Source organism: Struthio camelus, chromosome 6, assembly GCF_040807025.1.
Source record: "Struthio camelus isolate bStrCam1 chromosome 6, bStrCam1.hap1, whole genome shotgun sequence".
NCBI classification, from domain to species: Eukaryota; Metazoa; Chordata; class Aves; order Struthioniformes; family Struthionidae; genus Struthio; species Struthio camelus.
In genome coordinates this window covers 11759818-11774105 of record NC_090947.1, presented here as the reverse complement: position 1 = coordinate 11774105, position 14288 = coordinate 11759818, and the positions used below count along the sequence as shown (strand labels likewise).

Sequence of the window (14288 nt, the reverse complement as noted above, 5' to 3'; positions counted from 1 at the left end):
GCGCCTCGCTCTTCTGCAACCTGCTGCGAAAGTCTAAACGATCAGCGGATGCGAATCACCTCCCCAAACACAGTCCTGCCTAGGAGCTTCAGCAGGAGTGCGAGGTTTGATTAAGACATGAATTAAATCCCACGAATAAAACGAATAAAATTGACATTGCCTGAGCTCTGGTAAGGGTGTCATCTGGCCGCTTCAGAGGTCTGCTGATTTCCCAGTCATCTGTCTCATGGTGAGACAGCTACGCTCTCACATCTTTCCAACTGTGGCCAGAAAGGCCTTCAGAGGCAGCCTCTGGTAACACGCTCTCTGTATTTAGAGAGTGCTGCAGACGACCTGCAAGTTTCTTCAGAAATGCGAATGTCGGGAAGACCCATCCACGTGCTGGATCTGTGCAGCTGGAAGTCAGTGCCTCTCCTGTGCAGAGATTTTAGAGGGGTCTAAAGAGACCTTGCGCAGGAAGAACTCGGCATAAAGACAACCTGATGTTAGCGCTGGGACCGCCTGACACGCTTCTGGCTGAAGCGACGGCTACCGGAGGCCGAAGAGCCAGGCGAGCAGGTTGTGATGTGCGCAAACAACAGACCTATCAGACTAGGCTAAGGCTCCTCTGAGGCACCTGACCTCAGTGGGAGCCCCTGAGGAACCCCAGTGCTGCTGGATAACGAAGGCTGGCGGGCCTTTTGCAGGTACGTCCCCAACTGCGGGAACGGTGAGGGGCGCCAGCGGAGCGGGCCGGCACAGCTAGAGCTGAGCCTGATGGAGGCGGGGTGGACAAGAGAGACCTCATCATATACACCAAGCCAAACAGCTCTGTCTGGTGGAGCTCTCCCTGCTATCGCTGAGCGCGTCGTTCGGTTGATGCCAGCATCGCGAGTTACTCGAGGTACTCGGATGGGGAACGCAGAAGCGCCCGGGCTAGGGGCTCAGCGCGCTGTCAGCACAGCCCTGCAACGCCAGGGGAAAGGCCAGCAGGCGCGACCCTCTCCACGGAGCGGGCTCGTCTACCTAACGAGGAATCCAGCCTCAAAGCAGAGCTGCGCTTGGAGGGGGCTAAAGACGTGCCCCTGCCCAAGAAGGATTTGTGCACAGGCAAACACTTAAAAGAAAAAACAAACTAACAAAAACCACCGCAACCCTTTGTACCATGCTTTGGCAAGATCTGCCTCCTTTCTACGCCTCTGCAAGGTTTTTCCCAAGCCCTTCTGAAGCGGTAAAAACAATGGCCCTTTTCGCTAAAGGAAATGGGTTTAAGGGAAGCTGTTACAAGAGACATTGGGAAATGGGACTAAGGGGAAATAGCGTTGCCTCAGGAGAAACAGAAGGAAACAAGCTCTGCCTGGATGCCACAGTAAGAGGACAGAAAAGCCTGCTCAAAGGAAAGGAAATAATTAAAATAAAATATAATGGAAAAAACCTCAAGCACGTGCGTGGCTCAGTCTCGGAACTCCATCCTCCCTTCTTAGGAAAGCAAATGGTACAAACGTGACAGACGGAAAACCCACTAAGACAACGTAGCCCTTCTATCTAATCCAAGAGGCCTTTGAACCAATACATAACCCTAGGCCAGACGACAGCGTACCGTCCCATGGAAACACAGGAAGGCAGGGAAGAGCTGTGAGGGCATAAAATAGGCTCTCCTCAGAAAACAGATCCTGGGGGAAACAAGAGAACAAATAACAGGGCATTTCCCTTGATCCTCACTGAAGCAAAAGTCCCTTAAGAACCGGGAAGTGTAATTCCACGTAGGAAGCAGAACCCCCCTCTCCCCGCGGCGCGCACACCCCCATGACACAAAGCAGCCAGTATCTACTATTGCCATTTTTCAGAACAGAAATCACAGCGGTCCAACCGCTGGAAGCACCTGCAGGGCAAAAGCTGCTGCCAGGGCCAGAGCCAGCTGTCCCGCGGCTGGGGCTGGAGAGCGAAGGCAGCCTGCCGCTGGGGCCGGTACCACCAGGTGTTTCATGCCCTGAACTTCACCAGGCGGCAGTTACGAGAAGGCTACAGCTCCATAAGCCCCCTGGCAGATCTGGAACCGAGTCTCCACGTTCCGGTTTCCTCACAAGAGGAGACAAAAGTAAATAGCACACGTTTTGAAACGCCAATCTTCTCTGTGCTTCCGGTTTCGCATTTTGTTAATTTTAAAATATTTGAAATCTAATATATTTCAACATAGACTGCAAAGTTACTATTTCTCATTATTTTCTAGCACATGCTATTAAATTTTGTTGTTACCTCATAATCTTGGCTGCTTTTCTAAAAAGAAGTAAAAATGCGTTTCTTAATGTTTTGGTTAAAAGATTCAAAATATGCTTGACAATGCTTGAGAGATTCCCAAAATACAAAAAGTTGTTTTTGAGGGTCAGTAACAGGCTCAGAGGGTTTGATAGTTAAGTCTGAGGATGACTACATGCGGCTGTTTGTTTACTCGGTAAGATTCACCTTACTGAAAGAGCCACGTTGGTTTCGTCTCTGACTCTCTTTTGCAGGTATCACTCTTCTTGAGATATCTGAGTTGCAAACATGCTAAGGATATGCTTAAAAAGACATAAAATGGGATGCAGTTTTTTATTTGGAAGTTTTATTTCATTTGGAATATTTCAGATATTTAAGTATTAGGACGTTCCTGAAACAGAGAAAATTGTGGACATGAAGATTTCTTGAGCAGCGTTAACGTAATTTAAGCTTCAATTACAAGAAATGCAGTATAAATTAAATGTCAGGCTCCACACTATAGAATCATAAGAATTAAATGTTTTTTCTAAAAGAAAATGCTTGTAACGGTTTGTTAAAATTGCACAGCTCTGTTGTCGGACTGCCCAGGGATCACTTTAAATAAACTGGTTTATTAACATTCCTAGGGCAAAACTTAGTAATAGAGAATGCTTTCGGAATCCAGTAGCTTATTTTATACCTGAAATCTAGCTCTTCTATGAAATCTAGCTATTCTACAGCATGACATGCTATACCACTTAGCTATTATTAAGAAATCTATGAATTTAAATTTTAAGGAAGGCATATGCTGTTTGCCAATTCAGAGATTAATTTAATCTTGTTAAAAAAGCAATGAAGTAAAAAGATTAAAATTTAGGGAAAAACTGACATAATTGGAAAAACAGAAGGAAAACGTTACTCTGTAAACGTTTCAGCTCCAGCCTGAACTACTCATTTATCCCATGATAAAATGACCTCAGTGCACTAAGATTTCCTGCTAGAGAAGTAAAACATTCACTGGTACTTGAAGGGGCACATTTATATACCAAGTTTGTTCAGATTTTAAACACAGTAATTCTGATGCAAGCAGCTTCAAAGTAGCTATTTCTTGTTTACAGACTTCCAGTATAGCAACGCTTAAGTCAAGGGTTTCCCAGTACAACAAAGGAAAAGAACGACCACAAAACGCACTTTCCCTTATGTTTCCGCAACTCAAATAATGTAAACGTCACCCATCTGTTGAGCACCTCAGGATCAGGCAAAAGAATTTAAACAGCATAATGTTTCCTATTTTTAACTTAAAGCGCTTCTCAAAGATTTATCAGCTCCTCAGACTGACCGTTTTTGCAAAATTGTGGTGTGTATAGCAACCTCTCTTGGCAGAGTCCAGTCTTAACTCTCCCTATGTTTTGGATCATGCAGTTATGCCGCTTTTTAAGAGATGCTTATAATTAGAAATAACATGCCTTACAGCTCCCAAGAAAAGAGTGTTTATAGTGGAGTCCATGCCCTTATTATACATAATACTAAAAAAGTGGGGAAACATCTGGAAAAGGATGAGGCTACTTGATAATGACTGACACAAAACCATATGGTTTTATATACTTACAGCACTGATACCAAAACAACGTTCCAAAACATACTTTCGGAAATATATTAGGAAAAAATCGTGCAGACAACACAGCCAGGCACGAAAGCAGGGGTCAGCAGCTTTCTTTGAAAGCTAAAAGCTGAAGATGCTTGGTACATAAAGGGGAAACTGAAGGAAAAATTAAATGAGGAACTGGCAGAACTTTTAAGAGGGTAAATATGGAAGAGAAGATTGAGACACCGGCAAGGAAGACTGCACAGAGCCCTGAAGAGAAAAAACAAGGAGCTCAAACTTTGTAAAAGAGGAAATGAGAAATTATACACAGTGTACAAACACTAGCAGGGAACTGAGATTGCAGTAGAGATAGGACATACAGCAGAATTTTAATCGTGCACGTCAAATGGCCAGGCATGGAAGAAGTAACCATCAGGCGAGTCAGCGAGAAGGAAGCTAGGCTGGAGATGAGCAAATGCATAGAGCAAGAACAAAAAAACGGAGACTACATTTCAAGAACGCTAAGCACAGGAAAATACAGATAACGGTAACAGTCTGGACAAGGGGAGAAAAGGAGAGAGAAAGATCAAATACTACTTTTAAGAGATTTAGAGACTAATGGAACTATTTATACAGCTAGAGAAAGGGAAGAGAAGAAGGATCATTGCTTTATAACATTATAATGTCACGAATGACACAATTTGTGAAGCTATTAATCTGGTGCTGGACATGAGTGAAAGCGTCCATGGTTTTCATAGCTTCTTAAAAGACTATCACAGAAGAAGAATCTTGATCAGAGAGAGGTTGAACTGCCACTGAAAAACAGGAATAATAAAAGGGAAAAACCATCATGGGATGTGGAAAGACTTTGGTGAAGAAAAGCCCACCATCCTCCTCTGGTCACAGCAGCCAAGCTATTTACCGTAGCACGTACACAGGTGCTACTGTGACCTTGACTCTGGGCAGGATGTGGTGATTAACAGTTGCTTAATCCTCAAAGTACCTTTACACAAACACTATTATGGGAGATTTACTCAAAAGGAACAAGGAGCTGTTGAGGTCCAACAGCTGCAGGTATTATTTTAAGTTCTGTATTTTGGTCATGCACGTTTCCATGTAGCAACAACTAACATTTATTCACCTGCTAACCTCCAGATTACTGGAGTATTACTCCACAGTATTACTGGTGCAGCTTGAACTTTTATTCTAGTATAAAGATGAAAATAAACATTTTGGAGGTCAAAATAAAGTGTTTTCTTTTCCACAGGGAAACAGATGCCGGATTTAAATCAATACATTTAAGACTTACTGAAGACTTATAAAGAAATACTTACAGCATAACCAATCACATCCACTAGGGAACCAGTCATTTCTTAGAACAAAATACTTTTACTAATAGGCTTTATCAAGCTTGTGCTTTTGCTCTCAAGTAAGTATGGCTTCACTTAAAAGCTATCCAGCTGAGAAAAAAAATTAAGAAAAGTTGCAAATCTGTCAAGAAAAGAAACTTGAGTTCAACTGCAAAAACCCACCACAAACTTGACTTGATTTTTCGCAAGTGAAACCTTTTACTGACCTTTTTCCATTAATTTTGAAGCCTATTTTGTTTCTGTATGTATCCATCAGGTGCAGTATTTATGTGCTTATACTGATACCATCAACACATTACTCACCTCTGGTGTCTGGATAGCTGAATTCCACATTACAGGTCTCTGAAGAAAAACAACTTGCTTTGTGGCCAGATTTCCTTCACTGCAATTTAAAGAATATTTCTGAATATCTGAAAAGCAGTAGCATTCACTGTAACACGTTTATACCTTTCACAGTCAATAGTAAATTGTGTGTCCATAAGTAGACATACACTGTATGTCAGACGAGTACAGATTACCACCAGCACTGTCTATTTCCGCAGTACTGCAGCTAAGGTTAACTAACCCTTTTCACCCTAGGCTTTTCTTACAGTAACTTTTAACAGTGCCAATTTTAACAAGACTTGGGTTTAACATTTACTTTGCAAGATTCGACACTTTTAATGCTAGGGCTCTCTCAGAGAAAGTTTTGGACCCGTGTGACCAAAGTCATTACAAAGATCTCGTTTTATTTCCACAAAAGGACCGGCCATGCCCCTGAGCCAGGCTGCAAGAGAGAAGCTGGACTTCCCGTGCAATTCCTCTGCTCTGCTGGTGGCAATCCCTGTGGCACAGGAGCTGACGATACGGGGATACCTGTACTTTTAACACTCCCACTGTGGACTCAGACAAGGCTAAAACCACCTGCCCTGAAGAAACGGCCAGGCGAAGGGAGCACATTAAAGAGCCACAGCAGTTTGGAAAGAGACAGAAGTCCTGTTAGCTGGAGGGTCCCTAAACCACTGAGCCGCGCTCCCAGGCCCTGGAGCTGACCACAGCGTCCTACCTGGCGGCTGCCCAGCTAACAGCTCTGTGATCCAGTGTCATGTATCACCCAGCTCACCACCTCCGCAGGCTAAGCCGTGGAGAAGAGACCAGGGGTCTGATAATCTCCGTTCCTCACAGGAGGAAAAAGGAACGGAAGGTATTGACACCAACAGGCAGCTGAATTCAGGTTTTTTCCTAACTTTTGCGTTCCTGACTAGGCAGCCTCAAGATTCTCTTAACACAAATTTTTGCACTCCATCATAGCCACTGTCTAAAAATAAAGAAAACGGTCTAGTACAGAAACCAATCATTTACTGGTACGTTCATTCCTAAATAGCTCTATAATCACTTTGAAGAAAGCAGAAGCGAAGAGCTAGATGAAGGTGTTGCACATGAAAACAGGTACACAACAAGAATTTTTACGACTGCGATTGGAGCTAATTAACATGACCGCTCTTGAAACTTTAAGCTCCTACTTTTAGTCCAAGTTCACACTTTTACAAAGTCTGAAATTAAACCTCAAGGAGTCTTTCCTTCATCTAATCCTCCCTGACAAACAGAGAGCAACATATAACTAGCTATTGGTACCACACAACAAGTAGACCCAATCTCAACAGACCCGCAGCTTCAAATATCTCAACTCTTTGTGACATGCAACTTGGGAAACAACATTCTTCACTGCTAACTAAAACGTGTTTTCTGGTTGTAACAAGACAGCTAACTGAGACAATGTCATACGCTTGCTGAATCACCCCCTGTGAATACAAGGCCTCAGCTCAGTTTTTATAAGCTCCACATCCACAATGAGATATATGACACTGACTGCTTTATACATGGGAAGTACACGCATAGTTAAGGACAAAAGAAAAGAAGAAAGAAAAAGACAAATAAAGGAGAAGAAAAATGAGGAACTTCAGTTTTCAGTCCTGGAACTTTCAGCAATATTGATGCTACTGTGGTAGAAATGACGTTAAGAAACAACATTTACTTTGTTCAAAAGGAAATACTCCTCTAAAACATAAATGTGAAAAGGTGGAAAAGTTCCTCAAAAACAAACAAAGTGTTACTGCTATGATGTCTCAAAAGCGTTACACTCTTGTACTGCTGGTGGTGGATCCACCTGAAGATTTTATGTCTCCATTATCATCAACTTTCCATCAGGAATAGAGGTCAGCACACTGACCGCATACGTACTACAAAGCAAGACCGTGCCATTTAAATGAGCGCAGGAATGCAAAACCAGAGCCCTAGGAGGTGAGGATATAAAAAATTCCTCTGTTCTTCTAAATATCAGACTGTGAGTTCTGATAAACTCTTCTGCTCCCCCCAGTCTATTTCTGGGCACTATTCAATGAGATCTTTATGCACGTAAAGAAAAGACACTGAAATACTTGGGCAGGAAAATGATTATAGATTTAAGAATAAGCTAAAGAAAAGCAGCAAAACAGAAACACAACACTTACAGCTACTTAAATTTGTAAAGATTAGTATGTGTGAGCTCATTTCAAGTATCTATGATTCCACATAGGTACCAGTGATAAGCCAGTATTATTAACATTACAGAAAGAATTACCAAAATGATTGCCCTTTAGTAGGGGTATGGCAGTCTTAACAACCACGCATATAAAGCTGAGGTAACTAATTCATATTTCATGCTAGGGTCAGGACTGACGGAATGAGTTTAAACTAAATGGTAGGAACTTGCTCCAAGAAAAACCAGGGATCCAAACTGCTCCTACGAGACTGGGAAGAAGGCGTTGACGGCCTGCCCCACTGCAGCGCCTGCGAGCAAGCTCTCTGAGAAAACACACAAAGTGGCACTATTCCCAGTGTACTCAGCTGTATCGGATCAACAGCAACTCATAACCATTCTGTGATGGTGTTTGGCCCCTCACAATCTCCCTTTCACTCCAGTTGAGCTCGGGTCAGGGCTGCACATCTTCCTCGGACAAGGAGAGAGAACCATCTCAAACTGCAGTCTGCAGGAAACACAGGGAGGCAGGGGAATGAAGTCATTTGGCTATGGCTCCCTCCATTCATTAAAAGAAAATAAATGGGTTACAAATTTATTGTATGACAAGGAAATCAGCAGCCTTGCAAATTTATTCCTCTTGGTTAAGCCCTAGTCCACCACCACCCTCCACTCACACCACAATATCAGTTGAGAAACCTCTCTTTCGAGCCAGAGGGCTGAGCAGAGTCTCCGGCAGGGGGAAAGGCCTTCGCCTTGCTTTGTAACGGAGGCTGCGTCCCACCAGAGAGAAGGAAAAAAACAAACAGTAAGCTTCAGCTTGTACCAATTCCTCCAGAACAGAGAAAGGACTCGGTGGCGAGTAGACAATAAGTAAATTAACAATTTTCCGAGTCTGACCTTATTAAAATGCTGCACACGACAAAACTGCTATGAGCTTAATTCACAAAGAGCTGAATGACAGTGGGATTTCCCACAGAAGGTAAGTTAGAAAAACGCTTAGAACAAGCCACTCGGTAGCTTCCCTCGTGTTTCCACGTTCACTCTCGGCCTCTTGAGTTCAGGGCATTTTCAAAACTCAGATTAAGTAGTTTGTGACGATAAACTAATAACCACAAAGCCAGTATTTTTGCATGGTATTTGTTTGCTTTCCGGTGCTTACGGACAGCCCTGTCCTGCCCGCTTTCAGTGACTACAGCGACCAGTGAGGGGAAATAAAGGTCACTGCAAAGTAAGGCCGCTGAAGCCTTTTTCCTGTCTCTTCTTTTAAGACGGATGAAGGGCAACAGAGATTCTTTTGTTAAAAGCACCAGCGACTTGTTTGTCTGCTTACATATATGGGGATTAAAGTCCTCCCCTTATTGTTTGTGCACGTTAAGTACGTCCTTAAAAACAGTCATCCAGCTTCAGCTAACTAGGGCTGCCAATGGCTCTGATTTTTATAGGCCTGATTTTTATGCACAAACATTTTGCATTTGAAGCACTTAAAAATCAAGGTCAGGCAAAGATTCCTGAAAAATGAAGAAAAGGAATACGATAGCAAATTCTTTTAACCAGCTCAGTTTGTGTTTCTCAGAATAGCGTTTTGCAGTGCTTTGCAACTGCACAGTATTTAGACTGTCAGTAACGAGCTTTGGATAGTAAGTCATCTGCTCCATGAAAAATTAAAACTTAGGAAGAATTCTAATTTTAAACCACAAACGTGTCTTAAACTCTAGGAGCTTATGATACAGTCATGTCAGTAACTACAGGGGCACTAACTTACTAGCACAGTATTTCCTAATGTGCTATTTTTCCATTACCAGGTTTAACTCCTACAATGACCATCACTGTTATCCTAGCTATACACCTTCTGAACTCGGCCTAATCCTTGTCAGATACGTCTGTCAAATAAATTCTTGCCTTGAAAACATTTACCTAGTAAGAGCTGTATATAATGCATGAGGCTCCCTAGGTCATTTACTACATATTCAAAACTATGGTGGGTCAGTCTTGCATTCTTTTTTGGTCTCAAATGCTCTTAAAATAGATTCTTCAATGACTGTTGACAAGATTTAAGTATCCAAGATATGGATGGATACAGCACAAACTTGTTGCATCCACATGCACATTTTTCAATGCTCTGTTTTTTGTACCCTTGGAAAAATACAGTCACTGACAGAAGAAGACAAGGAAGTTAAGTGAAGGGAACTTAAGTGGGTTTTGCAATGCGCTTACCAAAAAAACAAAAATCCACAGATACTTATTTTTCAAACACGATTGCACAAAAAAGCAACTCTGAATGTTTGAAGGGTATGATATCCACAACTGCTCTATTTGTAACAGCAAAGATAAGACTTCTTAAGGAACTGTTCCTGTATCCAACCTGATTTAGTCTGTAAGATAGGAGTTAAAGGACAAACAGGCCTAGAGACTGCTGCCTATACCTGAAATCAGTCACCGCTCTACGATACTCAGCTATCTTGTGGCATGACACTGCATGCAACAGGACATTTTATTCTGTGGAGATGAACAGCTGCAAAAAAGAAGAAAAACTTTAAACAGCAACAACAAAACCATACAGGAACAGGCTTTACAGCATAGTGGTTTTCAACTCTGTTTCAAATTCTAACCATGTAAAAAACCTCAAATAAAACAAAACCAAAAAAGGAACACAGAATGCATAGCAATTCTGTCACACTCCAGAACCTGTTTGCTACTCCAGGTCATACGATGGTTTAAATAACCGTAATGACATTTGAGAGGCACATTTTTTGTCTGCAGACAAGCAGTGAGCATAATGGCTAAGAACAGATCCTAGAAAATTTCAGACTAGGGAAAGTTTGCAATAGATTAGGAGAACAGTAAGAGAGAAAAAAGGAGAAAATATAAAAGAGAATAGAAAAGGCAAGCAGGCTGTCCTGCTAAAATTTCTCTTGTTCTTAAACAGAATTTTCATTATATTTGTCTCTCTATATAGTACTAATTTTTTTAATAAATACAAAAAAAAAAGAATTTGCCAGAACTTCCCAAAATGCTGTTTGCTCCTGACAGAAGAAAATGTTAATTGTGAGTGATTTTGGTAGCATGGTCTATTGGGTAGTGTTTCTGAAGCCTGTTAATATTCAGTCTGGGTTTTGAGGTCACAGTTCAAAGTCTAGGAAAGAACAGCTGTTAGGCAGCATAAAATGCCCTCCTTTATTCAGACATTTAACTTGCATTCTTAGCATCATCTACGGCCACAGTAATAGTATCCGTCATATCAGACACAGAGTAACCATCCAAGAATTTCTTCTCCTCTTTAAATACCAACATCAATGCCTAAAATAGTATTTCTCAATCATTACTCAGGCTGCCAGTATAGAAGCAAGCTGTTCTTCTTCCAAGTCTTTTAGCACTTCTTAATATTCCCTTGTTCATGGACTTTTTTCTTTTTTTTAAACAAATCTGATTAGATATATATGTTAGATATACCCCAGACACATACACAAAGTGTGATTTATAGTGTTTCTTCTAAAGGTATCTTGTACGCCATTCTAAGATAACAGGTATTAGACAATGCACACAAACACTTAGGCCAGAAAACAAATGCTTTATACTCATCTGAATTATTCTAGCATTGCTACAAAATGAATCCAGCTTCAGATCTGGCTGGGATACAATCCCCCCCCCTTTTACACGACCACAGCTAGTAACGGGTTGCTTGTTTCACGTTCTGTTTTGGAAGCAACTCTACCTCAGGCAGCAAGTGCAACTTAAGTCATGCCTTAAGCCTTCTCAGTGGCTCAAGGAACAGGTCCTGTCTAACGAATTATTGTTTGCACTTCCTACAGCACTTCTTTCCCCCCACACCTTTTTTTTTTTTTTTCTTTTTTAATTCCCTACTACAGCACTTCACTCCTAAATGGCCCTGCTTTTGCCCTGCCAGTCTGTGAGGTACCAGAGAGCAGGAGACTGCCTGTTGCATGCAGAGCCTGACACTCCCAAAGGGGCTGCCCAGCAGCTGCTCAGGACAACCTCACCCCGGCTCGCCAAACCCTACGGGGATGGATACCGCTACACTGTTTACGGGCACGGAAGAGTTTCGGGGTCAACACCTCTCCCCCATCCTGTGACCTGCGGCGCATGCAGACTACTAAAAGCTTTTTCTCCCACTGCCCCCTCACATCCTCCCAAGAAGCAGATCTGGATCCTGAAGACCTGTTCTCAAGCTCTAGCGTTTGTCCAAAAAACTCAGTTTATGGAAACTGCTAGGCTCACCAGTTCACACCGCCTTACAAGTCACCATGTCAAAGCTAGCACACTTAGCTAAAGACATTTTGCTTGAAGAAATGCATTAAAGGATAAATGCTTTGTTTCACGTTGTAAAAATTGCTTCTCCGGAGTGGGAGCTTTACAAGTGTAAGTTCAGAATTTTATAAATTTCAGATCAAAACATACAGAGACCCTTCAAACAGCAGAATATGCCATATGCTTTATCACAATTTCTCCTCTCTTTTTTAACCAACTGGTTAAAATCAACTATAACATTCCCTCCCACCCCACCCCCCCAAAAAAAACCCAACAGAATCAAACCCTGAAGTCTATTTCCTGACCAGAAATACCTCTTTCTCGCACGGATGAGTTGATTTAATCATGCCAACTCACTTGAACAAAATTCCATTTTCCTGGAGCAGTTCTCTGGGAACCCTCCATTCACATCCTTTTTATGCTATCTTGATTTAACACAGTGAGGTCTGGATCCAAAGACTACTAAAGTCACTCAGTGTCTTCTCATTAGCTTTAATGAGACCCAAGTCATGCCTCCACGCACTTGTTTGCTTTTAAACCTGGGCAATCTTAATCTGATGGGAGCAGAACTTGAAAACCTGTGTAAGCTTAATCCAGTGATGCATTTGCGCTTCCTTAGATTGGCACTATAAAGAAAAGCACAGTACTTTTTCTCTCTTTCAGTAAATAAAGTGAAAGTTTGGAACACTACATGGGATTTAGGCCTATTAAAATTAGCTCTTCCTATATATAACATGGATCTCCCACAGACCTCTCCAGAAATATCACAACGAGAAAATAACAGAACTGAAATTCAGTAGTTTGCTACTATAGTTAAGATGAAACATAACGTCTACATTAAAGAAGAAGAGAAACAGCTCAATAACTTGCTGGATTAGCACATTCCCCTCCCTCGTTTGCAGTAAGTAGTGCATGACTGTCTTGTGACAAAATTACTTCTTCTCCCATAGTCCAAAACAGTCATTCACCAAGGTCCTACTTTAGTGAAACATTTCAACACTTGCTTGAACTTGAAGCATATGAGTAATCCCATTGCTGGCCCATTACTGGGGACCGTAAACGTGATAAAAAGTTTCCTAAATAAAATAATTGTTGTGTTTGCATATAAACAATGTATTTTAAATTGAGGATTACTGGTCTAACTTGGAACTCAGTGAGGTCAATTGTCCTAAATCAACGTGTTAAAAAAAAAAAAACCCTCCAGCATAATGCTACTTACATCTCAAGTTTTACACGCAGTTAACATTAACATTTTTCCTTTTACATTTCGGTACAAAAATAATCACTTGGTAATTCTCCGAGATGTATAACTTGGAGCATACACAAAAATGCTGTATTCCGCTGTTTGGGTACCTGTCATGTCGTACGATAGGTGTAGGCAGGACACAGGTCAGAAGCCATCCAAACTCAGCCAGCGTGTGCAATAAAGGTCCATAATCTGTTTTAATTTCACATCCCTACATTAATAATTATAAAAAGTAGTAAAGACACTCTGTATAGGCTTTACTTACATTTCTACACATAACAAATTACAATCACTCTTCTTATTTCTTCTTTACAAACAATATAACAATCCTTTGAGAATATGTCCCATTGTGTTGTTGGTATAGAGGTCCTAGTTCAAACTGTTTTCAGATTGAAGAGTTCAAGATTATAGAAGATTAGGGAAACAGATAGGGCACGTTAACTTCAGATATGAGCCTTGATAGAGCAAGACTTTCAGAGCACATATCTCTCTTGACTTTGGTCATGTTGCTGAATTAACGCCTAAAACAAAATTGTTTCAATTTAATTGCAGAACAGATTTCTTAACTGTGCATTTAGTTTTTGGTGTTTTTTTAACTTCACAACTGAACAACAAACATCTCACCTAGCTACTGACTGAAATCTCAAAACTTTGTTCTGAAGGAATATAAAATCAAAAAAATGAGCAAGTATACATGCATCTAAAAATATATTATTTAGGAATTCTTACAATCTGAAAAGCCACAACAGATTAAAAACAAAAACACCAATGCATAAAAACTTCAGTTCTTCATGATCCGTTTTCTCACATAATTCCTACTTTTCCCAGATGTAGGCATTATCATACACGCACAAGCCCTGAAGGCAGACAAATGGCTTTCGAGACAGGCAACAAAGATCTTTAAATTACGAAGACTAAAAGGAAGGGGATGACATTTTTCTCTGTGTGTATTTCTCTAAAATTGTACACCAGTAACGTGCAACCACATCCTACCTCAATTGTTCAAGATCAAATTCTGTACAACAATAGATCAAGAAAACGAGATGACTTTAGACAGAACCAGTCCTTAACGCACATTATCAACAATGACCTCAAAGAAAATATTTT

The 14288-nt window shown here is 41.2% G+C and overlaps 1 protein-coding gene across 5 annotated transcripts in view; it reads right to left on the bottom strand.

The window, feature by feature from the left end:
- The window catches only part of RFTN2 (raftlin family member 2), a 41082-nt gene that overhangs the window by 6495 nt on the left and 20299 nt on the right, over nt 1-14288 (bottom strand). For 4 of the 5 annotated variants that reach the window (XM_068948232.1, XM_009681431.2, XM_009681425.2 and 1 more), the window contains exons 8-9: nt 13289-13392; nt 5473-5551 (exon numbers count right to left, since the gene is read on the bottom strand). In XM_068948232.1, coding sequence (XP_068804333.1) covers nt 5473-5551; nt 13289-13392 — 183 coding nt within the window. Of the gene's footprint in view, nt 1-2560; nt 4615-5472; nt 5552-13288; nt 13393-14288 lie in introns of those variants that run through there. The other variant, XM_009681457.2, reaches the window with a different exon arrangement.